Source organism: Phlebotomus papatasi, chromosome 2 (assembly GCF_024763615.1).
Source record: "Phlebotomus papatasi isolate M1 chromosome 2, Ppap_2.1, whole genome shotgun sequence".
Taxonomy (NCBI): Eukaryota; Metazoa; Arthropoda; class Insecta; order Diptera; family Psychodidae; genus Phlebotomus; species Phlebotomus papatasi.
The window spans coordinates 83,981,135-84,008,158 of record NC_077223.1 but is presented as its reverse complement, the minus strand read 5'-3'; the positions used below and the strand labels follow the sequence as shown (position 1 = coordinate 84,008,158).

At 32.8% G+C, this 27,024-nt stretch overlaps 2 protein-coding genes and 1 long non-coding RNA gene across 10 annotated transcripts in view; 2 read left to right on the top strand and 1 right to left on the bottom strand.

Moving 5' to 3' along the window:
- Positions 1-16,849, bottom strand: part of LOC129804753 (uncharacterized) — a 75,850-nt gene extending 59,001 nt beyond the window's left edge. For 2 of the 3 annotated variants that reach the window (XM_055852342.1, XM_055852337.1), the window contains exon 1: positions 16,754-16,849. The gene's annotated coding sequence lies outside the window, so the exon portion shown is untranslated. The remainder of the gene's footprint in view (positions 1-16,753) is intronic. The other variant, XM_055852340.1, reaches the window with a different exon arrangement.
- LOC129804749 (microtubule-associated protein futsch-like) lies at positions 1,939-16,771 on the top strand. 6 transcript variants are annotated; one of them, XM_055852320.1, is made up of 5 exons: positions 1,939-2,142; positions 8,475-8,591; positions 8,706-8,758; positions 12,787-14,414; positions 15,877-16,771. In XM_055852320.1, the coding sequence occupies exons 2-5, from the start codon at positions 8,505-8,507 to the stop codon at positions 16,674-16,676; spliced, it is 2,568 nt and encodes an 855-aa protein (XP_055708295.1). In that variant the 5' UTR covers positions 1,939-2,142; positions 8,475-8,504; the 3' UTR covers positions 16,677-16,771. The 6 variants fall into 6 exon arrangements, with proteins under 6 accessions (XP_055708295.1, XP_055708294.1, XP_055708292.1 ...); XM_055852319.1 differs by having other exon boundaries at positions 1,939-2,389; XM_055852317.1 differs by having other exon boundaries at positions 1,939-2,394.
- A 397-nt stretch (positions 16,850-17,246) lies between the features above and the next one.
- Positions 17,247-26,532, top strand: LOC129804804 (uncharacterized). Its single transcript, XR_008752021.1, has 3 exons — positions 17,247-18,200; positions 18,278-18,390; positions 26,083-26,532. It is a non-coding gene; the product is annotated as an uncharacterized LOC129804804 (long non-coding RNA).
- The last annotated feature ends 492 nt before the right edge of the window (positions 26,533-27,024 follow it).

The window sequence follows — 27,024 nt, the reverse complement described above, 5'->3', positions numbered from 1 at the left end:
CAAGTTTGACTTGGAACTGTGCTAAATGTAAATCACGCCGCTTAAGCTTCGCATGAGGGATTATTTAACTCAATCATCTCCATCTATTTCGTCACATGACATGATCGAAATCAGGGCTCTACTCTGAGCAAGGATGTAAGAGACCTCAGGGACTTCTGTGAGAAGAGAATTCACCTAACTTAAAGATTACTGTGACTTTTCTTTGAGCACTGATTTTTGATAACCTCGTTAAAACTGACACGTTCGTACACTGAGAGAAATCCGAAAAAGTTAAAATAACATTCCGGAAATGTTGTTTTTAACCTGCAGTATTGATCCGAAATCAAGTAAATATTATGCTTTTTGGGTGTATTATGGGTTAAAGTTACCTTTTTTTATGTTAATTTTACCCTTAAAAAGGTGTAAAATTAACATTAAAAAATGTTTATATATTTTTGCACCTAAAAAGTGTTAAAATTATGAGGAAAAAAGTTAATCGCACCCCCATTTTTTTCTCAGTGTATGACAAAGTGAAGGAAATTAAGCACAAATTAACTCTTTCGTCTCTTTTGGGACTCTGAGTACCCAAAGCAGCATATGAATGTTCTGTGAAAACAATGTTTTTTAATTATTCAGAACTGATAAAAATCCTATTCTTGTGGATGATTATAAACTATAAGGATGTCCAAATGTAAGATATTTTTTGTAGGACCTCAATTAATTCCTGAGCTTAGATATTCTTGATTAAAAAATGGTGAAATTGGCTTGCAGCATATGCTGCGGTCCGGAAAGAGTTAAAGGATGATTTTTTAAAACAAGTCAATATAGACTTTTCATATAAAAAAATTAAGATAATCCGTGAAAATAAAAGTCTTGATATTTTTTTATTATTGCACGATCTATAAGATGATAGCCCCGTCTTTTAAAATGAAAGGTGATCAGATCGATAAATTAGAGACGATCTTGTGTCAACGATCGGTAGATCGACACGATCTTTGTGGAAGATCGACAAATCTGAGATCAAGCCAACTGTGAACGGCACAGTTATCTACCCTTTGACTTTGCCTGTTTTATAATTGCTTTATTATCATGTTCAAATTTTAGAATGTCTCTTTTAAGATCACCATTCGTCACATTATGCAACAATTTAGCTTAGCAGACAAGTGTATTTCCAAACACAAAGCACTATTTTATTATTTTAAAATATAGATATTTCGTATTATTTTATGAATTATCCTAATTTTCCTCGTTAAGAGGGAAATTAAAGTATTTGACTTAAGTTAAATATACATTTACATATAGTATAAGGTTATCACACTATAAATGACATCGTAATGTGATTATAAATTCTCGAGTAACATTAGTCGCTTCCTATGTATTAAATTCAGTTAGGGGAAACTGGGGCACCACCAAACACGGGGTAGCACCAAACACTAATTTTTATTCTTAAACTACTTGGATTATTCCGACCATTTCTTCAGTGGACAAGTATCCCTACAGCTTCTTTAAATTTTTATAAGCCTTGTCCTTTGAAGTCGATTATCTGATTAAAATATCGCAGTGTTTGGTGCTGCCCCGTGTTTGATGGTGCCCCGGTTTCCCCTAATATGAAAACTCTTTGTTCTTTATAATAACATGAACCGCTTTACTTATGGTATAATAGCCCAGTTTTTTCTTCTCAAAAGTATCTTCAATAAAACCTATTTTTGCATGAAATTATCAATGAAAACTTCTTGATCTTCTAAAAAACTCAATTTGGCTTGTTTATGACTTTCAGTTCTCATATCTATGACGTAACATATATTCAACTCTGACAGCTGGGAGATGTGTATGATAAATTCAGCGGTAGCTAATGTATTGAGAAGTCCAGTGTTACGACCATATTCCTCATGAGAGATCTCTCATATTCTGTAGGCACGAATTCCCCCCAATACACACCCAAAACAATTGAGACTCCAGCCTAGAGGGAATCGCCAGTATTTGTTGTGACTCCAGCGAGTGAAGTTGCTCTACGTATGAAGTTGAGACTTATATCTCGTGATTTTTCTCTCAACTTCAGTGAAAAAAAAAAAAGATTTTCTGAGCACACATTTTACAAGAAAAAACTATTTAACGTCTTATTCAACATCCAACAGCAAAATAACGCACAAAATTGCACATTAGGTATTAAACTCTAATGAGGCTAATCTTCATTATAGTGCAATCAACTTGCATAAATTAAATCGATCTGGATTAGTCAATTTTCTTCCATTTTCGCGCGTAAAAGATAGTTAGTGCATGCGCAAAACAAAGTGAACTTTTGTATGCAAAAGTATAATGCTTGAAAATTAGTTTGGGCCAATTTGCTTGTGGTGACAAATTGAAAATTCTTGACCCGAGGACATTCATCGAATTGCTATTTAATTTTCAAGTTCAGTGAGTTTCTGTGGCTCGTATATTTTGCTTGTTAAAATTTATTATTGTTTCTTCCCCCCCCCTCCCCTTCCTTTTTGTCTCATCATCACGCTTCATGGATTTTGTCATGAAACACTGAATGATGATCACATGGCAGAAATTGTTCATTTTAATAACAGTGCTTAAAATGTGAAATTACGCTGCCTTTTACTCAAAAAAAAAAATAAAATAAAATAAAAATTTTTCTAACAAGTGACGTGAAAGAATGCTTTTTTTCTGCGTAATAAATAAATTAAAGGAAAAAATCGTATTTTGATGTTAAAACACAATTTCTATGTGATCATCATCATGACATAATCTTATTTGCAGAGTCTGTGATTGACGAGACGAGAAGAAATACAGACACAATAATATTGCATGATATAAGAGACAGCATCCACAATTAAACAGTCCGGCTTTAATTGATTAAATTTGACGGTCAACTTTTCCGATCTCTCTGAGGTCAATCTTCATGGGGTACTTTTTTTTATATAGAAATGTTAATATACTGAATTAATTTGCACAACAATCTCCTTCCCAGCTGTAAATTCTTTCCACACCATTCAGTAAAACTGTTTCTTATTTTATTTCACTTGTTGATAAATCCACCCGAAAAAAAATCATCCGCATTTTTCTATCCAAATAACAACAGAGCTTCTGCCAAGAGAATATTTTTATTTTATGTCCATTGAGAGAATACGTATATATACGGTAAAGAAAATGTAAATCTCAGGAATAAAATAAAGTGATGTCATCTCTGTCGATGAAAATTCTTGAACCGTCTGTAGTATTTACATATTTTACGCTGATGTATTCTCATTGTTCATTCTCCAACTGAGAAGTTTCTTACAGAAGAAGCTTTTATATTTTTCCACAACAGAAAACTTCTGTATAAATATATTTTCTTGACTTTTCGTCTGTTGGAAAGGAAGAAAATATGCGCACGAGGGAGATCTTCTATCAAGAGAGTCTCTATACAAATAAATGTGAGAAATACGAAAATAGGTTAAATAACCGGGTGATTGTAAAAAGGTATTATCAAACCCACATTGTTTTCCAACACTAAAAAATTTACGATAAAATTTTTCACTGCATCATCTTTCGCATATGATGAATTTTATTACGCGTAAATGAACATACATTACTTTATTTTGCAAGTAGAAAATTGAGAAAATACACATAAAAATACCAAGAATCATTTAACTATTTTTCAATCAATGAACATATAGTCACTCAATTAAGTTTAATTGAACTTTACAAATGTGTTGGGAAGTAATATCAGATGAGTGCAATTATTTTATCGGTTTGGTTTATATATTTGTTTTGTTAAATATTGAAGTTCCTTTCAACAAACTTTACTTATTGGTCTTCATCTTAAGTATACAAAAAAGATCAAGAAGGACTGAGAAATATAGTAACATCCTTTAACCAAGTCAACCCAGTAATTTGAATAGAAACCACGCCCACAAAAATTAAAACACTCCCAATTTGAAACATTAACTCATAAAATTCAAAATAAAGAAGGCCTACTCTAACACTATCAAATGGGATGTCAAATGGGAAAATGGAAGAAAAAGACCAGCTGTTTTCCAATGAAATCTATTGAAAAATACTAATAAAAATCTATTAAATTTGATGTATTTTGAAAGTTTTCAGTTGGTAATCCTTTTGAAAAGGCTCCTCAAATTCAACCTTTCATGGATCAAAATTTTACACTTTTGTAAAAAATCAATTTGATCTTTCAAGGAAAGATTGAAATGAACCATTTCTATTGGGTGGATCATATTTATTTAACTTCCCAAAAGGATCACGAAAGGGTTAATTGAACCCTTTTATTTTTCTCAGTGTATATAAATCGGGCATTTAATGGGTCAAGTTGTGGAGCATTCGAATCTCCCTGTAGGTCACCAGGATTTTTTCTGGCGTTAAAGATCTTCAGATTTCATTCAGTGAGCTTAACTGCACTAAATTCCACGGGGTATGGGACTGACAACCTCATCCCGTACAAGAAAAAAATAGTAAATGTATGTCTAGAAATTCCCTTGCGGGAAGGCCTAGTTCCTTCATGGAATGTTGTGCCAGCATTATTAGATAAACCTTAGTTTTGAAACTAAACTTTTCTAGCAGAATAATGTGCTGGACGTGGACACATCTACGTCTTAAGCTGAGAAACGGCTTACCATAATTATAAATAAAATAATTATTAAACTATACATTCCCATCAATTTTCCAATGCAATGATAAGAGTCTCTCGGTTTAAGCCGTAAATCTATCTAGGATATAAAAGTCTAGACCGAAAGTTCCCACAGTAGAGATAAGGCAACTGTGCCAAATTTCGGACATTTTGCACATAAATCTCAAAGTTCAAATTTAATAATATTTTCATACAAATTGATTTTTAAAAGTTTAGCACATTTGTGTTCTCTAAAATTATTCTCAATACATTTAAAATTGAATAGAAAAATAGATATTGTTAGTGTTAAATATCGGACACAAAGCATCTCGAAGCTTTTTACGAAAGCTTATTTTTTAATAGTATCCCGTTCATAAATGCTAGGGGGCAGTGGGGCACCTTTGAAAGTGGGGCAGCTCTGAAATTGGGATTTTTCTCCAATGTTTCGGTGGAACTGAGCCATATCATAATGCAATTTTGCTTCCTAATCTATTTGTGCAACTAATTTATATCATGATAGGGCTCAATTTTATTTAAAAAAAAAAGTGAAAAATTCGGATTTCAAAGCTGCCGACTTCCCCCTACAATTTTTTGTTTGTACGGAATTTTGCAATCTTTAGAAATTGAAGAAAGAAAACTAAAAATTATGGAAAGTTTGTAAAATAAGTGTCCGATATTGCAAACTGTCCGAAATTCTGCACACAACCCCTATAGTGTCTATAAATTGATAAATTGATATATCAGTAGATCGTTCACTATAAGAGATATGGCTGAGAATTATGTTTGAGGAAGTTAAGGGCAAAATTTAAAACTAGATAAAAGACATTCCAAGTGAACAAGTTTTGTTTTCTTTTCGCAAGAGACACTTCTAAACATTCAATATAATTATTTTTCTTAAACAGGGACAGGGTTATCAGTATCAAGACTTTTGGAATTAAGTGCAGTAAAGCTCATTAAATAAAATTCAAGTATCTATAATACTAGAAAATCTAAGATAATCAAGGGGAGAGTTGACTCATTGCGTGTTCATATAAGATAGGGCTATGCAGACTTCAGATCTAAGACTTAGCTATATGGCTTAACATCTGTAATTTCTTGTCATTCAAATTTTTTTTGGAAAATTATGACTTATAATTGAATTATTAAAGGCAAATGATTTATTAAATTCTGTAAAACTACTTTTGGTTGCTATTTACGATTTTAAGACTCTATTGTATATTTTTGGATAATCTACGTTCAATTCACTTTATCTCTGAAACTTGTCAAGATGGAGTCTATAAAAGTCTATATCAAGGAATCCGAAATCGAGCTAGATTTCCGTGATAGGATAAAAAACCATTCATTTCACAGTATCACAGCTTCACGGTCCTGAAATATACAACCAATGAAGGCATTTTTCTTCGTTATCCCGGAGGTTGAAATTGACGATAAGACGGCGATGGCCGCATGGGAGGGGAAGAGGTATATCAAAAAACAGAAATGACAATAAATTCAATTCAATATTAACCTTAATGTATTTCTCAGTCCTCTCAGTGATTGATACGAATTGTATTTCGCAAACCGGTAGCTGAAGCGGTCTTCAGACTAGATGTTAGACCCAGTTCCCAAAAGTCTGGATTTTCTAAACAAGAAACAAATGCAGTCGTTTTTCAAGATATATTTAGTTAAATGCCATAAATATCCAATAGGGAAAGGCCTTTAGGTTTCGCACATACTCTTTTTCAAGCACTTCATATCTTTTTCACGTTCCTTTTAAAGAATCTGAACTTTTTTTCAGGAATATGGGAAAAATACAGTGTTCGAAGCTAGAGAAAGTGTGAAGCCTGATAGCCTTTCTATAATAAGTAAAAAAAAATCCTCAAAAATATTGCCTATATGGTAAGTGTGCCAAATTTCGGCATAGTTGCATGCAAGCGCCAAAGTCTCAAGTTTGAAATGTAATATCTTTAATAGAAATTGATTTTTTTATTCCTTCTACTTAAGGAGTGTTGCTTAGAACCTTGTAGACAGTTTATCGTCTTTATTTACTCTAAAATCATTCTTAATACATTTTAAAATGAATAAAAATGTAGACATAGCTTTCGTGCCCTATTTCGGCCACCTTCATTCTCATGATTCCTTGCCCTTCAGGAATTCTTCCAATGCCTTTTTCACGTCATCTCTTTTGTCGAAGCTACATTTTTTGTTATTCTTTTGAATTTTATAATCTTTAGAGTATGTAAAAAATAAAAATTCATATAAATTCGAGGAACAAAAAAGGTGGCCGAAATTGCAAGCTGGCCGGAATTTGGCACACTTACCCTATTAAGAAAAAAAAAACATCAAATAAGCCATATGCTTAAGCCTTACGTCCTTCGTGCTACAGAATTTCCCTATAGGAAAAACCTATGCAGCAAAAGAGGATGATAAATTTTCAGGAATAACACAAGAAGAAGAAAAATAAATCAGCTTCTTGTTAAAGACTCCACGATTTAAAAGAGTGTTCTAAATTGATTCAAATTGCTACCGAAATTAATAACAGAATTATTATTACCAACTGAAACTTAGTTTCTGTTGGTATTAATAATCTGGAGTCTGGTGTATCCTTGAAAGCTATCGATCTCTGTTACTCACAATTTAGTTCGCATTATTGTTCCATTACAAAAATAAAGTTTTAAATAATTAGAATTATTTGATGAATTGCTTTAAAAGAGTTCCATCTCACAATTAAACAATTTTAACTAGCTCAAAGAATAAAATGTAATCCCAGAATTCTAAATGTTTACGATCTCTAAAACCATCCGAACGATAAAATATAAATTATGCACTCATATGATATTTATCTTATAAGCACGTTCATTAGACATTCTTGAAGCGAATTCCAAATTACAACAAAGTCAAGTAGGAATAATAATTCTTTTATTACCGCAGAGTCCAGGAGTAATTTTCAGCATATCATTGCTAATATAGTGACACAGTGCGAAGTTACAAATAAAAAAGCCTGTGCAGTGAGGCAATTTGTGAACTGAAGAGAATAGAAGTAAATAAAATTATCTTCTCTGTACAGACAGTATTACATGGAAAATGCTAAAAAGTCACTAAAAACACATCAAATAATGCGCGAAGGTCACGAATGTTATTCACGAAAAAGGTGTGATCAAATATTGCTTTTTCCTTCTCTCTTGAGAAATATTAACTTTAGTCAACATGTGTCTTTTATGCCTCTTTTTCTCTAAATAATTTCTATTGTGAAAATTATATTCCGACTAGACTCTTATTTTCAATATTACAATTTGGTTTCTGCGAGAATCCATTTAGAGAAAAATATGAACAAGACTTTTTTTCCTTCCATATTGACGATGAATTGATGAGTAAATAAGCACAAGTGGATGAATAAAATTAGACTATGGATAATAATTAAATCTTCGCGACTGTAGGTGAAAATTTTAATGCTCCAAGAGCTTGTTTCTGATTGTTCTGCTCATCACTTTTTCCCCCCTAAACCTCCCCTCGTCATTCAATTTTCTCGTGCCTAATTTTTTCATCACGAAATTCAACCCTCAAGCCCCATTTTAACTATTCTATGAATCTTGGCAAAACTCCCCTACTGGTTCGTTCCTGCAATAAAAATCTCCTACTGTCTTTTATAATCTCCCTATTTGTGTCTCGGCTAAAATAGAAAGCGTGATGGTTTCTCAAAGAAAGATTTCTAGCCAAATATTCTATGAATCTTCAAAAATTTCCCCTATTGGTTCATTCCTAAGATAAAATCTTCTGCTGTCTGTTATAATCTCCCTATTTGTGTCTCGGCTAAAATACAAAGTGTAATGGTTTCTAAAAAGAACATTTCTATCCAAAATATCCTCGTTTAAATGCACCTTCACAGTGAACTTTCACCCATCTTTTGCAGATCAAGTGATCTCTCCGCAAAGCACAGAAGATGGGCAATGTTCTCTGCAAGGAACGCGTCGATCGAGCGAGCGATTCAAAAAGTCCCATTGACAGAGTTATTGGACGATGTGCTCAAGTAAATATCTACAAATTATTCCTCTATTTATAGAGTAAGATGCCCCTCAAAAAAAAGCCCCAATATGAAAACCCACGTCACTCCAAATAATTGATTCTTCTTTGCTAATTTTAGCTCTGTCCAAATGCCATGAACAGAAAGAACGGAGAGTCCTGGAATAAACACATGTAAGATCATACTCATTATTTTCAACATGCGAGGTGCGTTCAACTAATTATAACACAACTTCATTGATTTTCGGTTTTTGATCAATTTTCCAAATTTACCCACTTGGTTATTCTCACAAATTGGTTGTTACTTGAATGTTTTGCAAGCGTTTATTAGAGAGAAAGTTCACTAAACATTGATAAACATTCTGGTATATTTTATTTCTCTTTTAAACTCAAAAGTTATACCGCTAAAAAGAGCTTTGTTGATATAATTTTAATGAAATTCGCAAATAACCAATTAATTATGTTCTTATTTAGAAGCAGATGTTACTTTACTTTGTATAGTAAAAACCATGAACACATTAAAATGCTACAAAGTTGCACATTGGGCATTTTGCTTTGCAATCAAATCAAGTAATTTATTTACAGTACTTTGGTTAAGACCCAGATTGTAAATTAAGATAAATCGAGATTTAGAAATTCTCCCACGTATTTTTTTGTGCAAATTATTCAAATGTTATTTTAATGCGCCAAGGAGTCTATTAAGTTTCCCAAAAAGAGAATTTCTAATTTATCATTCAATTGACCCACCTTGAAACTATTTTTTACCAACAGAAATATAAACTTAAACACTCTTCTTTTGCTTTATTTTCTTTAACAACATTTATTCATCATTTCACATTGACTAAGCGGCTTGCAAACACATAATGAGTTCAGGAAACAAAATTGTAATTATCTTTTTGTCAAAATTGTTTATTGGAGGGTAGGGCAGTTTGACGTATGCATGAGTTTTGAAAATACATTATTGTAAGATTATCAATTAAATATCTAGGACTAAGATAACCTAATATCAATTTGCGCTTTTCGCAAATTAATACTGCGAAATAATATTGCAAATAGTGTTGCTTGAAATTTTCTTAACCTCTCCTGATTATTATTCTTTTTTAAAAGAAAACTTATCAACCAATAGCATATCATATTTTAAAATCATCCTTATCAATTGACTGATCGCTTTTATTAGTCGAAAACAACCCTTAGATTTTGAGACAAAACTTAAGCATTAAACTTTAAAACTTTAGTTTAAAATTGCGAAATGCTCAAACCTCAAACTCGTAAAATAGATGCTACCTTAAAAGTATGTATGCGTATTTTACCATTTACCGGCTCTCAGTCGATTTGAGTCTATACCAAAAATCACTCAAAAGATCCCTCAAGGTTTTAAGAGTATAAAAATTGATTTTCGAACGAAAATTACTTATCGGTTCATAACCAGTTCATAACCGGTTTACAACCGATTTGAACAGATTTATAATTCAGTCAAAACGTGGCCCAAAATACGCCTCAGGAACAGAATTTAGAAAAAAAAATAGTTATTGGTTAAGAACCAGTTCAGAACCGATTCAAACCGATTCAGTTTTATCGGAAATTTCAAGATTTTTCCAACGAGCCCTAAACATGGCATGACAATGCGCTCTCTAAATGACCTTAAAAAACCGTTATTAGGAGTGATTCAACAATGTTTTCGTATAAGGACGAAATGTCCGCCTGAATAATCTCTAAAACACATCCAAACATGAAAAAATTGCACAATGCGTTTTCGTGTAATCCCAAATATATATGGTTTTGGAGAAGATAGGGAGGGGTGGCGGAGAATGAGGGAGATGTTAACGATCCTTAGGTCTATTTATGGAGGGGTCCCCCGAAAGTCCCAAGTCTCTATCTGCTACCGTTTGAGTTTGGGCTCTAGACGTGATAACAACCTGAAACGCGAAGATTTCTTGAGAAAAGTGGTCCCCGGGGGGTAGAAAGTGGAAATTTTTTAAGGGTGCAAAAATCGAAGGCTTCTATATATTTCTCTCCCTGCGGAGTTCGAGCAGTTAAAATGTAAAATATTAATTTTTTTTTAATATTGAAGCCAACCGCGAAAAACTTTTAACCTTTTAAATAGTAAATATTATAAGCTGATCTTATAATTCATGAAAGCTCGTTTGCCTTTCAGAATAATGCCCTATACAGATTGCCCTAGACACATTTACGACTTAAGCCGAGAGACGACTTAGTGGAAAATTATGGAAATGAAGTTTAACCATTATTTCTAATATAATTACGCTAAGCCGTCTTTCGGCTAATCCTTAAGTCTGTCAAGGCCCTAAGGTCTTTAATTTTCATATTAAATATTTAAATCAGGTCTTTGAGATTTCTTTATTTCAAATTTGAACACATTTTTTGTTTATCAAGAATATTTTTTTTAATTAACTTTAGTTGAAAATTTTTAAGTCGGCTTATTGTAAAATATCCATTAAGTCAGTTTATAAGTAATCCACAATCTAAAACTTTGGCCTAATGTCACGTTTGATAAATAACAAAAATATATTAAAAAACTGATATTCGTAGTATTTTTTATTTTACTTTTCTATTACGATATACATAATATTAAGAAACATAATTTCTTATTAATTTTTGAGGAATTTTAGGAGTTTTCGTAATTAAATTTAATATAGAAACTGGGCTATATGCATTTCTTTTGTATCTGTATTTATTGTAAATAAAGCATTGATCCGTAGGTTTTAAAATGTTCAAATATTAAAAGAAAATGTAAAAATCTCAAAAACTTTTCAAATATTTATCGGATCAGAAAAAGCTTGCTGTTACGGTAAAATAATTCTCTACGAGTGAATGGGGCACTTTAGAATTGCGGTGCCTTTGAAGTTGGGCTTTTATCTCCTAGTTTTAATAGGAAGTAAGCTCTATCATAACGTAATTTAGCTTCGCAATGGGCTTATTATGGAGGTAATTTTATTACGCTAAGGTCCTTTATTTAAAAATAAGAAAAAAAACCCAATTTCAAACGTAAGGGAAAGTCGGGCAATTTTGAAAATGAACTTTTTTTCTTCAATTTTTAAAAGGAATTAAGACTTATCATAATGTGATTTAGCTTCACAATGGGTTTATAAATCCAAATGATATCACGGTTAGGTCCACCAGTTTTATTTAAAAATGGGAGAAAACAGCCCATTTTTAAAGCTGCCCCAATTTAAAGGTATCTAACTTCCCCCTAAGAGTTCCTAACATTCGTCGTTATCACCTACCTTATCGTATATACATTTTTTTAATGTTATATTTTATTTTAGATATTTCTAATTAAAAAATGAAAAATATATATTATAAATTCGATTTTTTAAACAATATGCCAAAAGCACACGAGAACGACGATTTTTCTATGATTAAAATATATATTTATGTATATATTTAAAAAAAAATAATGAATAGACAAGTAGAAAATTGTACGACCTTTCCAACAGTACAAAATTTTATATGATCATCTAATCTAAAACGTTGAAAATATTATTATATCTATAAAATTACCAGTTTATTATTATTTATTAAATTTAAAGCAATCTGAAAAAAAGTATGGACAAATGTTATTTACCAATTTGACAAAACTTTTTCTTACAATTTGTATGGAAAAACATCCTTTTGACAAACTTTCAACAAAATCCAATTGGCCGCCCGCCGATTTGACAAAACTTTTCCATATTCTGTATTGACAACATCATTTTGACAAAATTTTCTTGTTAATTTGATAAAACTTTTCTCAGAGAAGGAAGATATCTTCCAATAAATGGGAGAAATAGTCAAAGTCAAGACAAACTAATTGTTTTCCGTCTTTTAGAACTGGAAAAACTTTCTTAAAAAAAAGCGATCTAATAATACAGCTTTGAATATTGGTTGATACTTTTTCTTTTACCATTTGAGCTTAGAATACTAAATTTTTAGAGATGTGAATCCCGCTCAATTTATGATTCTCTCTCCAAGAAATTTTCAACAATGCTAGAACATTTTATTTCCAAAATTTTTATTAATGAAGCAATGAAGGTTGAATGCACGCTGATAAGATAATTAATTTAGCCCATTTAGCCATTCATACAAAAATTATTTTGGTGCCTTTTATCGCACATTTCAATTCAAATTTTGAACGCGATAATCGTGTTAAAGGTCAAGTAGAAAATCAGCATGAAGAAAACAAACTACTTCAATTTTTTCAGATATGAGACGCGCCCCCATCAGACACAGCCAACAAAATTTGACGCATTCAGGAACTCAACGCTAAAGCTCGAAGATAGTACACCACAGCCGAATAACAAAGTTTCCGTGAATCCAGAAATGGATCCCATAGATCCAGTCCCTCCTGTCGCTCCTCCGCGAAAGAAACGTCCCTCAATGCTGAGCCACGAAGGACGTAAAGTGAAAAATGGCTTCAAAGACGTCTTCGGGAGTGACACACCCAGAAGATTCTCCTGCGACAGTGTGGACAATGCAGCTCGACCAAGGGAATTGGGAGTGGATGTGGAAGTGCCGCTGAAGCAGAGTCAGAGCTATGATTTCGACAGTGTAGGATTTGCTGATTTCAGCCGAGAACAGTCACCAACAAATGACCTGGATAGAAAAATCCTGCCACGAGTTGGGAATAAGAAATCAGACAAATTCTTCGGAGAGAATCTCTCGGATTGCCTTTCGGATGAGTACGTGAGTGATGATCAGAAATCTGAGAGTACCAAGAAGGAACCTCCTGAACCTCCCAAAGATGCCATTGAGAAGTTTGTGGAACAGAACATTGCTCCAGCAGAGGCGGAAAAACCTCCAGAAAAGGAAAAGGTGACAAAGACAAACAGCCTGGACAAGAAAGCTGAATTTCTCATGGCAATGCTGGACGGATATGTTGATGATGAAGCTCTGTATGCTGGAAGGATTCCAGTTGAAGAACCCATCATTGTGCCCAAACGGAAACAAACCAAACACATCTGTGATGATGATGATCACATGCATCATCATTTCCATAAGCATGAAAAGCAGGATGATCGGGAGAACCAGGAAAAGAAATCAGACACTTTAAAGTCCCTGCCTGGAGAATTGGGTCCGAAGAAACCCGAGAGAGATCTAGCTAGATACCGCAGATCAGTTGAAAATCTCGAGGGAGCATCAACGACGACGGAAGTGGAGAAACCAGTCAGAAAGAAGAAGAGTTTGAGCAGAGAAAATCTTCCAAGTCCGCCACCTCGTCCTGATAAAGCTCCTGAAAATGTCACAATTGTCGAAGTTGGCTATCAAAGTACCGAACCTCCTCCAATATCCCCAAAACCCAAGCCCATGAAGAAGATCCCTTCCATGCCAAATAATCTCGTCCTATCCACAGTGGACAAGGCCAAAGAATCAAAACGATCGCAACTGCAAAAGTGTCAGAGTTCTGGAGCTCTTGTCCCGGAGGATCTCATGAGTGAGATCAAGAGGAGAGTGTATGAATTTCAGGTGAGTCAGGAGTATTTGCCTGAAGATCACAGCCATCAGACCGATGGATCAGACCTTGTGAGACCACAATCAAAGCTCGAGAAACGCAAGGTGTCCGTGAGCAAGAAGACCAGCAATGCCAGTTCAGTTGATCTTGATCCCATTCCCGATGACGAAGCCACAAGGACGAAATTCTCAATTGGCAACACCGAAGTCAAGATCACAGAGGAAGTCAAAGAAATGTCCAAGGAACCCAGAGGATCTCCGGAATTCTACAAAAGTGTTTCTGACATGCTTCCTGAGAAACCCATTGAGACCATAGTGGAGAAGCCTGATCTAGAAAAACCCAAGGAATTCAAAGAAGCATCCCCATTCTCTGAGACACATGGTAAGTCCCTTAAAGCTGTCTATACACTAGGAAAAATATGGATGAGTGGCCCTTCAATAATACTATTGATAAAAAACTTCAATTATTGAAGAGAATTATTGAAGAAAATGCCTACACACAGGAACTAATTCGTTTCAATATTGACACTTTGATTTCTCGAGTCTTCTTGCGGCTCGACATTCTTTTTCGCGAAAATTTATCGTTTTGCTCCTGAAAAAGTTTGGAAAGGGGTTTGTTGAAGTTCATTGGAATAGTGAAATCGTGCCTCCCAGTGTCTGCTTGAGAAAATCTCTTAGAGATTTTCCTTTCCTTTTGAGATCTTCTGCCTTGATCTCTTTTCCAGCTGGATTCTAGGATTGAGATCTGCCTTCGGTCAGAAGCCTCAATCCATGTCCAGATGCTCAAATTAAGAGTAATTACATCCAAACAAGAACTTCAAACAAAATTAGTTTGGATTCCAGTAGGAAACCACATCTCCTGAAACGTATACCTTTTCTCCTCATTTTTTTTTAACTTGCACCAAAATCCACTAAATACATCCCAATAGACTTCAAAAAGTAATTTCCAAATGTTCCGCAGCAAAAAATTATCGAATTTGTGTGAAAGCGAAAATGAATTTATTGAAAAAAATATCTAATGAACTTGAGAGTTATATTGATGATTTTTGTCTCATGTCTTCTACACACTAGAGAAATTTATGTCCATATTGAAGAAAATTACCTACGTTTGTGTGGTAAAAACCCTTCAATATGGACATAAACTACTTTAGTGTGTAGAGGGCTTCAGTGTGTAGAGGTAAACAATATTGAAAAACAATATGGATGAAAAACCATCCATATTGAAAAGAATATTGAAGAAATTGCCCACACACTAGGGCGTTTCAACTAGGAAAAAATTTTTTGGCACTATTCTCACGGTGCTGTATTTGATGAGATAAGAAAGTTTTTCTTCTACGACCATATGATCAGACGCTGTTTAGAGGTGGCTGAACGACCCTCTCTGTAGTGTAAAATCCGGTAAAATCAGAAATTTGTTCTAGAGGGTCGTTCAGCCACCTCTAAACAGCGTCTGATCATATGGTCGTAGAAGAAAAACTTTCTTGTCTCATCAAATACAGTATCCTGAGAATAGTGCCAAAAAAAAATTTTCCTTGTTGAAACACCCTACTACACACTAGACAAATTTCCTTCAATAATCCAAATTTATGTCCATATATTTTACTAATGGCCTCTACACACTAGAGAAATTTATGTACATATTGAAGCAAATTCCCCACGCCTGTCTATTAAAAACCCTTCAATATGGACATAAATTTCTCTAGTGTGTAGAGGCCATAATGTGTAGGCGATTTTCATCCATATTAGATATTGATTGCAAATATTGATGAAATTTTTTCCTAGTGTATAGACAGCCTGTCAGAAATCATTGAAATCTCAAACCATAAAATTTTTTCTTTTAACAGTTTCCAGCCCCACCAAGAAGGATGTGACCCATCCCCCGGCCGAGGAAAGCGTCTTCAGCCAAATCAGTCGTCAGAAAGCTGAAGATAACATTGAGAAAATCCTTCAGGATCCGGATTTCGATGTAAAAGCCATATCAAATGTCTTGGAAGATATCTACGCCAATAACAAGACCATCTTGGAGGACTTCCAGGCCTTTCTGGAGAATGAAGCAGACAGTCTCGAGGATTTTGGGATTGGCAAGCTGAACAGTGAACCAGCAAAGGAGGAAAAAGTTCAAGCGAAACCCCAGAATGTGCCAGAAATCAACGTGGAACGGGAGAGGAAGGAATCAGCCTCGTCTGACGGAAGTATCAGTGATGATAACTACTCGAATCTGATCAAGGATACCCCGAAAGAGAATGTTACCAACAAAACCCTCCTCGCTTTGGCCAACGAACGTGGACGCCGGGAAAGTATTGATGATGTCAACAATTGGTTTGAAAACCATATTGATCAACCTCTTGTGAGTCCCAAGATCCAGAACCTCCTTCAGGAAGCCCGGAAGGGACGCAGAGGATCAGATTTTTCGGTCGGCTACGACACCACAACTCTCTACCCCTTTGGAAGCCATCCGACAAAGCGTCATGGATCGGAATCTGAAGAATTCTTCGAGAAGATCCATTTGTCAAAGAGTGCAGAGAATGTAGGAAGGGATAAAGTCGAGGCTTCTGAGGAAGATCACTCGAATCTACTAAAATTCTTGAAAAGCGAAGCAGCTCATTCCGAAAGGGCAAATTCAGTGCCCAACGATCGACCCTAGTTTTCTAACCCCTGCCCACTTGTACAGCAAATTTACCATTTCTGTTAGATGATGCAGTGCTTTAATAATAAAATTACCTTTATTTTATCCTTGAATTCTGCATTTTTTCCGTGGTTTTTCACAATTTTCTGCGGCACTTTTTCACAAACAATTTCAACATGGCGTAATGGCGCGCACTGAGATTCACACTAAGAATTCCGGAAAGCGAATGACTCACTGCGGGGGGTTGTATGAATTTTGTGGAAAATAGAGAATTTTACTGCATGTATGAGAAAGTTTACATGCTCATCCCATCCTAAAAGTGTAGTAAAAATGGTAAAAATCATAAAGTTCTTCTCAGTTGAGAAATTGCTGATTTTTTTCAGTTTTTAGTCGTTGGGAGCATTTTAAATTCGACGAGTTTTCCGGCATTTTCGACAAGTACTGTCAGTGTGTAAACCAAACATGAGCAAGAATTCGTCGTATTTGAACAAACGTCAAATGATATTTTTTCCCAATTCGAAACGACCGTTTTTACACTGTAATTCGTTCGGGACAAATAAATACACAAGTTTGCAGAAAAAATGTATAAATATGATAAAATTTAACTATTTATTCATTATTCTTAAGTTTTTTAATTAAAAACTTCACGAGTAGTGCGTGAAATAGTGAAAATGAGAAATAAAGAACAATTTTTCCCTCCCGGACACAAAGCATGTCATTGTGAGGTTATGTTTCATTGTTTACATTTCAAGAAATTGTTTTGTTGTAAAAATATCAGCTAAAATAGCCGTTTTCAGAATTATTAGTGATATTTATTAAAATATTTGTGGTGAAAAGTTATCACAGGGCAAGATTTAGTTAAAAACGAATGAAATCAAGTGCCCTGTGATGTGTGTAAAAGTGTTTTGATGATGATTTCTGGACAGAGTTTTTGGACAAAAATCACCAGAATACATCAATAAAGTACGTCCGCGAAACTAACAAAAAGAGTATTAAGTGAAAATATACTATTTGAAAGCTCCTGGACATATTGTTGGTTAATTTTGAATGCTCATCCAAGTGCAAATACAGTCCGGAGAGCTTCAAATTTGATACTGAAATGAGCTTCCGGAAGGAGTTTTTATAAAGAGCCAGAGACGGAGGAAATTTCAGATAGGCCACAGAAGATGTTCCCATTAAATTAACAAGACAGGAAAGAAGTAACGGTGACTCTGGTTTAGTCGCGTTAGTACCACAGGAGTCGAAATCATCGTCGCCGTTGAAGACGTCCGGAAGGAGGAAATTCAGCACAGAAGTGTCTGAATTCGTGGAAATTATTCTGCAGGGATGTTCCGGTGAGAAGGAGGCGACTGATTGTCTTCAATTTTTGGAGGATTTTGGAAAATTTGTACCCTCCACTCTTGATCACGTAAGCGTCATCAAACGTGATGTATTTCTTGTTGGACTTCTCACTCGAAGAGACTTCTCATGGATGTACGTCTCGTAGAACAGAACCTCCAAGATAAAAGTTTGACGAATGTCTTTTGGATTTGATTAGATCAGGTATGTTTTGCATGAAGGTTATGCTTCCTAGTCCATAAAATTACTAATCAATGAATATGAATATTTTCAATCCTCAGCATTAATTCTGGCTAAGATGGTAAACAGTATCTTTGAGGTCATACCATAGTTTGCCTCCCCGGTTGGGCTGCTGCCTTATCTAATGGCCTGTACAGACAAATGAAGGATCGCAGTAAGTATTTTCCTAATTTAATCTAAAAGTGAATTCAGCATTTAACTCTTTCGTCTCTTTTGGGACGAGAGTACCCAAAGCAGCATATGAATGTTCTGTGAAAAACAATGTTTTTTAAGTATTCAGAACTGATAAAAATCTTATTTTTGTGGATGATTACAAACCATAAGGATGTCCAAATGTGACATATTTTTTGTAGGACCTCAATTAATTCTTGAGCTTAGATATTTTTGATTAAAAATTGTGAAATTGGCTTGCAGCATATGCTGCGGTCCGGAAAGAGTTAACTCTTTCGTCCCTTTTGGGACTCTGAGTATCCAAAGAAGAATATGAATGTTCTGTGAAAAACAAAGTTTTTTTTTAATTGTTCAGAACTGATAAAAATCATATTCTTGTGGATGATTACAAATTATAAGGATGTCCAAATGTAAGATATTTTTTGTAGGGCCTCAATTAATTCCTGAGCTTAGATATTTTTGATTAAAAAATGGTAAAATTGTCTTGCAGCATATGCTGCAAGCAGGAATTAACCCTTTAACTCTTTCGTCTCTTTTGGGACTGTAGTACCCAAAGAAGCATATGCATCTTCTATCAAAAACAATGTTTTTTAATTATTCAGAACTGATAAAAATCAGATTCTTGTGGATGATTACAAACTATAAGGATGTCCAAATGTAAGATATTTTTTGTAGGACTTCTATTAATTCCTGAGCTTAGATATTTTTGATTAAAAATTGTGAAATTGTCTTGCAGCATATGCTGCGTTCCGGAAAAAGTTAACGACGAGCCACTTTTTACGGACCAAAAATCTAACCGATAAACCAAATCAGTGAAACGTGTTACATCTAACCTTCAAAAGTCCAAGAGATTCTGATTCAGTGCATATTTTATCTCTACGAGCGACAGGGACAAAAATAGTCCAAAAATGTACATCAACTATATGACAATACTAGTGAATGATAATTTTCACTATATTAAAAAATTTTATGTTTGAGTATTTTAGATTCTTTTTCCAAAACGATTTTGCTTAAAAAAGATTGGAAGTATAAAAGAATTAAAATCATTTTGCAATATGAGAATTTAAAAAATTCGCCATTTTTGAGCTTAAATTTTTACTGTATAGCAAATATCTGGAGACTTGCAAAAAATATCCCAAATTCCCTCAACCTTCTACTTTACAATTATGTACAAACATAAGAAAAAAAGAACTTTAGGTAGTCAGGAAAAATTATTTTCTTTATGGGACACCGGTGTTCCAATCGTCCTTAAAGGGTTAATTGAGGCCCTACAAAAATATCTTACATTTGGACATCCTTATAGTTTGGATTCATCCACAGGAATAGGATTTTTATCAGTTCTGATACTGAATAATTAAAAAAAAAACATTGTTTTTCACAGAACATTCATATGCTGCTTTGGGTACTCAGAGTCCCAAAAGAGACGAAAGAGTTAAAAAGTAAGATAACAACTTTTTATAGGCAAAAAGAACAATGCAAATTTTCCGAGTTACAACAAAAAACAACTGAATTTATCTTTAGATAGGGTTTTCTTTTGGTAATAATCTTACTGCCACCGAATACGTAAACAGTGGAGGGAAGAATTACAATTCCACCCGATAATCATAATACTTTAAAGAACTTAACAAGCCTAGTCTCAAAAAAAAAAACTACGAACAACATAATGCCCTTTTTCTATCAATATAAAAAGTCTATATTTCATCCCTTTTGGGTCTCTGAATACCAAAAGCAGCATATGAATCTTGTATGAAAAACAATGTTTTAAAATCTTTTAGGTCAGTAAAAAAATTCAAACTGGTCATTAAAAAATAAAATATTGGTCAGTAAAAAATCAAATTCGGTTAGTAAAAAATAAAATATGGTCAGTAAAAAACTTTTAAAAAATCAGTAAAAAATTAAATTTGGTCGGTACAAAGACAAATTCGGTCAGTAAAAAATTAAATATGGTCAGTAAAAAACTTTTTAAAAAATCGGAAAAAATTAAATTTGGTCAGTAAAAAGTCAGTCTAAAAACACAGAAAATTTCCCTTTGCATCAACAGGCGGTACAAATGACTTCCCAAAGCACGAAAAATTTCCCTTTGTCTCAACAGGCGCTACTGATATCTAAAAAATATAAAATTTGATTTTTACTGACTATATTTAATTTTACGGTCAGTAAGTATTTTATGTTTAACTGACCAAAAAGTCGCAGCCTTTTTTTTAATTATTCAGAACTGATAAAATTCGATTTTTTTGGACGATTACAAACTATAAGGATGTTCAAATGTAAGATATTTTTTGTAGGACCTCAATTAATTCCTAAGCTTAGATATTTTTGATTAAAAAATTCTGCAAGCCAATTTCACCAATTGATTCAAAATTAAATTTTTGACCCATTACAGATAAGTCGGGAGGCCATAAAAGGGGAGGGGGTTAACTTTTTTTATATTCATTGAAAAATTAAAAAAAAAACAATCGAAATTGCGAGTTCCAAAAATTTTGTTTTTTTAACAGTTCGTAAGTACTATGGAGTAATATATTCCCTGAAAAGTTGAACTTCCAATTTTAAGTTTAATTGGTTTCATGTAATTTTAAAAATGTTTAAATAAATGTATAATAAATGTTTGTAAATAAATCTTATTTATTAAAAAAAAAAACAAGTTAAACACAAAAGTGGAAGCCCTTCTTTTTATGGAATGTAGTACCCAATGTTCTGATCAACAGTAAAAGAAAACAAAAATTTTGAGAGTGGCTTTTCGAGAAAAAAAAAGTTTTTGATTTTTCAAAAAAACAAATCCTAAATATGAAAAAAATTGAACATATATCTAAAATCAAGGATAAGTGTGCCAAATTTCGGCATAGTTGCATGCAAACGCCAAAGTCTCAAGTTTGAAATATAATATCTTTAATAGAAATTGATTTTTTTCATTCCTTCTACTTAAGGAGTGTTGCTTGGAACCTTGTAGACAGTTTATCGTCTTTATTTACTTTAAAATTATTCTTAATACATTTTAAAAAGAATAAAAATGTAGACATAGCTTTGGTGCCCTATTTCGGCCACCTTCATTCTCATAGTTCCTTGCCCTTCGGAAATTCTTCCAATATCTTTTTCATGCCATCTTGTTTGTCGAAGCTTACTTTTTCTGTTATTCTTTTGCATTGTATAATCTCTTGAGTATGTAAAAACTAAAAATTCATGGAAATACGAGGAACAAAAAATGTGGCCGAAATTGCAAGCTGGCCGGAATTTGGCACACTTACCCAAGTAATGCAAAAGTGGAACCTCACTTTTTCAGGGAATGTAGTACTCAATGTTACTAGTCAATAATAAAAAAATCAAAAATTTTGAGAATGGGGTTTTTGGGAAAAAATAATTTTTAATTTCTTTTTAAAAAAGATTCAGGAAACCGCCACAAAAAATGGAGCAGATAAGTCAAAATCGAGTATATTATTTTAAGAGTAAAATTATCTTTCAAATAATAAAAGAATAGAAGATATCACAGCCCGTTCCCGAGATAGTGCATTTTAAAATATTTACCAAAAATCGCAAATGAGGAATGACAGCTCAAGACGTCATCTTTGACGGCATGTATCTCCGGTCAGGATTTTTTTGGGTAAAAAAACTTATTATTTTATTATCAGTTTATTATTTTATAACGTATTTTAACATATGTAAAATTCAAAAACTTCTGACACCATGAAGGGACCCTTATGATCATCTTGAGATGGATAGGCCCCAATATAGATTATACAACGCAGAAGCATTAAAAAATAATTATGAATTATAAGTTATTAAAAAGCTTCAATATAAATTTTTTTTTTACTTTTTGGAAATAATTATGAAGTTCATAAACTTGTATTTACATACCTAATAGCGTTTGGCACTTTAAAATGCCAAAAGATATATCTTGGGATAAGTAGAAAACCCGCTAACATTTATCATAAAAAATTATTTAAATTGGGTGTAAGACCCTCACGCAGCTCACGCAGCTTCAGCAAAAACGGTTAAAATTTAAAATTGTGTTTAAACCTGTTGATAAATTTGTGCATAATAAAACGGTTAAAATAGTGCTGAAATCACGCGCTGCTCAATTAGCAAGAGGTTGAGACGGAGCTTAAAAATCGAAAACCTGTATAATAAAACGGTCAAAGCTCTGATTAAAAAACACGCAAAGTTCAACCACAAAACGGTCAAGATTGCGCTGAAAACACGCACAGCACAATCATAAAACGGTTAATGAGCTTAAAATTACGCGCCGCTCAATCATAAAACATTTAATGCGCTTAAAATAACGCACAGCATAATCATAAAACGGTTAATGCGCTTAAATTCCGGAGCAGTTCAAACATAAAACGGATAATGCGCTTAAATTCACGCATGGCTTAATCATAAAACGGTTTATGAGCTTAAAATCACGAACAGCTCAATCATAAAACGGCAAATACGCTTAAAATCAGGCACGTATTAATCATAAAAGGCTTAATGCACTTAAAATCACACACAACTGAATTATAAAGCGGTTAAAATTTCGCTGAAAAACGCGCTATGCGTGATTTTGAGCGCAATAACCGTTTTATGATTGAGCTGTTCGTGATTTTAAGCTCATGAACCGTTTTATGATTAAGCCATGCGTGAATTTAAGCGCATTATCCGTTTTATGATTGAACTGCTCCGGAATTTAAGCGCATTAATCGTTTTATGATTGTGCTGTGCGTGATTTTAAGCGCATTAAGCGTTTTATGATTGAGCTGCGCGTAATTTTAAGCTCATTTACCGTTTTGTGATTGAGCTGTTCGTGATTTTAAGCACAATAATCGTTTTATGATTAAGCTGAGCGTGATTTTAAGCGCAATCTTGACCGTTTTATGTTTCAGCTGTGCGTGACTTTAAGCGCATTAACCGTTTTATTTATTTTTTTCTTGGGAGTACTGTCTTAGAATGTTTTATTCTTGAGGTTTGTGAGTTAAAGAGAATCCTACCCGCTTTATGATAAAGTTGTGCGGGTTTTATGCACATACGTAACCATTTAATGCTTAGAACAGAGGTGTGCAAGAACCGTTTGAAACCGAATAAACGTCAAAATAAGTTTGTTCAAGTAGCGTTTTGACCATTGACGTACAAGTTTCATTTGACGTTTTTTCGGTTTCAAACCGTTCTTGCACTCCTCTGGCTTAGAATATGCGGTTTATTTTTACACAATTTGAACTATCCCGTCTGACACAGGGTAAGGGGGCCCAGCGTTGAGCCATTAATTCACACCCCAGCTTTAGGCACTTTTTCATGCCTCATCGCATAGATCTTGAGTGGTAGGCCCGAGTTAAGGACTGGATTTTGCCACGTATATCAATGGCGGGTGAATGGAACTGTCAAATGCACCTCCTGATTTCACTTCCGAATATTATGCAAACCACAAAAGCTATAAGGATAATGATCTGTTTGACTAAACTGGTGGTCACGATTTAACATTTTAGAAAAGGAAAAATAATTGCATAAAAAATTGTCTACTAAAAATACTCACGAAAAAGAAATAAAAACACGTATTTTAGGGTTCTAATTTGTTTAATGTTATCACTACATTTTTCTCTACACGAAACACAGTATCGCATATTTAATATTATTAATAAAATCACTGAAATCGCGCAAAATCACTGAGAAACTTTGAATCAATTTAAAAACAAATAAAATTATTTAGAAAATATTCCATATTGTCACTGTCAACTGAGCAACACGGCCGGCAACATAAATTTCATAGTTCCGCTGCTCGCCACCATGAACGCAAAACAGTGTCCTTCACATATATTTAGTAAGGGGTATTTTGTATGGGAGCTTCTTAAAAGTAAGGTGTGAAAGATAGGGGTTAACTCAGGCTATAATTCACGCTTATCTGGTCAGATGGGATTTTATGCTGAAGCTGTGAGAATCTTACATTCAATTCGAATAATATTCTTGATGAATTTTAGTGAGTCTTTATATCAATCCAAGATTTTTTTAACAATCAAATGACAGACGCTATATTATGTATTAAAATATAAGTTTATAAACTATACTTATTTCAAAATAATACAAAAAAATGCATTTAAACAAATTAACATTTTAATTCAAATTTATTTTAAATGGTCATGCCTTATAAAATCTGTTTTAGCATTTTCAAATTTATTTTATAAAATAAATTTAAATTGTGCATGACAATTTGAAGATTTTTGTTCAAGAATTTATTTTTTGCTATGAATACTAGAACGCTTGCTAACGCTCATTTTGAAATTGGCGTTTTGTTGGGAAAATATGACACACAAGAAAGTGTGAAAATCTTTAAATTTGTTTTAGTATAGGAGTCCTATATAAAGACAACTCAAAGTAGATTTTTTTGGGGAATATAAATTTCCTAACATAAGAAGATATTTTCACTCAAGATATAGCAAAACGATCTTTGGCAAAGTTAATTTACAAATATTATTATTATTATTATTATTAAATTCACAATAATGAGAGAAATTTTTTTGACAAGTATATGCAAATTGAGAATTTCTCAATACCGTGTCCATGGAAAAAGTTTTTTTATTATTATTTATTTCTTTAATTAGTATTAACGTTAATTTAGTTTTTTGAGCATTTATGAAAAAGAAAAAATGAAATAAAAATACTTTAGAAATATTAAGTAAGTTTAAAATAAATAAGAAAATTTAAATATTTTAGAAACATTAAAAAATATAGTATTAAGTATTAAAATATTGTATTGTACACAATATTATTTAAAAATTCATGAAATTCAAATTACAATTATAGTACTCGAGTCGAGATCTAGTATAGCATATAAATCACGAGTTCAAGTTTTTTGAGTTCTTTTAAGGATTATGGGATGGAATTATACTTATTTTCACCACTGTATTAAAAAAAAAACCCGCTAATTTTCTCTTAACTCTTTCCGGACCGCAGCATATGCTGCAAGCCAATTTCACAATTTTTAATCAAAAATATCTAAGCTCAAGAATTAATTGAGGTCCTACAAAAAATATCTTACATTTGGACATCCTTATAGTTTGTAATCATCCACAAGAATCGGATTTTTATCAGTTCTGAATAATTAAAAAAACATTGTTTTTGATAGAAGATGCATATGCTTCTTTGGGTACTACAGTCCCAAAAGAGACGAAAGAGTTAAAGGGTTAATTCCTGCTTGCAGCATATGCTGCAAGACAATTTTACCATTTTTTAATCAAAAATATCTAAGCTCAAGAATTAATTGAAGTCCTACAAAAAATATCTTACATTTGGACATCCTTATAGTTTGTAATCATCCACAAGAATAGGATTTTTATCAGTTCTGAATAATTAAAAACATTGTTTTTCATGGAAAATGCATATGCTTCTTTGGGTACTACAGTCCCAAAAGAGACGAAAGAGTTAAATGAACTTAACAAAAAAGTCTCAAAATGTTCCTCCATGCCAATATAAAAAATCGACATTTTGATTTTTCAGTCTTGACTTCCTTTTTTTTTGTTAAGGTCCATTTAGAATTATGGAATGGAGTTATATTTATTTCCACCACACTGTAAGTATAGAAAGATAAGATAGAGATGGAAATAAAAAAAAGATAATTGATTTTTACATTATTTTCCAAGCATTTGCATTCATTATGTTTTCTTACTGCGTTGATTAATCATTTTTTTTTAAATATTTTTTTTTGTTTTTTTAGGTATTTCCTGTGAGTTTTTGATTTTGGGATTGAGTATAATTCCTCTGCACTCACCCCGCAGAACAAAATACATCACATATACTAGTATCCCGAATTAAAATGTTACAACGATTGGAACTTCCGCACGTCGAATAGAACAACATTCAATCAATAAAAAAATAAATAAGATTTTTCTTGATAAATGTTAGTAATTGTGTCCTGTTATGGAAAAATATTATTTTTAAAATTATACAAATTAATATATGCAAATTCATTTCATAGCAAAAAAAACTATTGTATTCAAGTAGAAAATTAAAAAAAAAATAGATTCGATTTCTCAGATTATTTTGAATAAAGTTTTATTAAAATTTTTAATATATTTTTAAATTTACTAAAACATTTAATCGTTGCTTTCAACTAAAAATGGATACTATTCTACTGTGTACAAATATAATAAAACTACTAAATCTACCAATTTTTTTTTTTTATTTAAAACCACAATTTATTATCATTTCCAAAATTCTTTCGCCAATTAAGTAAAATTTTCTTTGAGAATATTATTTTACTCCTTTCTTATCAAAAAGAAGTCGCACGGAGCAGACTTTTACAATTTTCGCTAAAGTTCATAAATATTTATTTAAAATTTTGAGTAATATTTCTACAATTTTTATGTATTTCACTTCACACAAAAATCCAGCATTTGAAGTTTCTCTAAAAATTAGTATTCATGTAATGACGGAAAAATCTCTTCTAGGGTAAAGTGTATAATTTGGAATTAGTGTTACAAGTTGGACAATTCGCAAGTACAAGTTGGACATGGCTTTTTTCTTGATAAATACAGTACAAAATTTGTTTTGAAGCACAAGGAACCAAATTATAAAACTAAAGCATTAAAAATATACAAATAAAAATGAAGTACTAAATTTATCAACACAAAAAGCCCTGTCCAAATTGTACCATTGT

Coding starts and splice junctions, on each gene's coding strand:
- LOC129804749 (XM_055852320.1), top strand. CDS start 8,505: ATGGGCAATGTTCTCTGCAAGGAACGCGTCGATCGAGCGAGCGATTCA. Junction 8,592..8,705: donor TTATTGGACGATGTGCTCAA/GTAAATATCTAC, acceptor TGCTAATTTTAG/CTCTGTCCAAATGCCATGAA. Junction 14,415..15,876: donor CCCATTCTCTGAGACACATG/GTAAGTCCCTTA, acceptor TTCTTTTAACAG/TTTCCAGCCCCACCAAGAAG.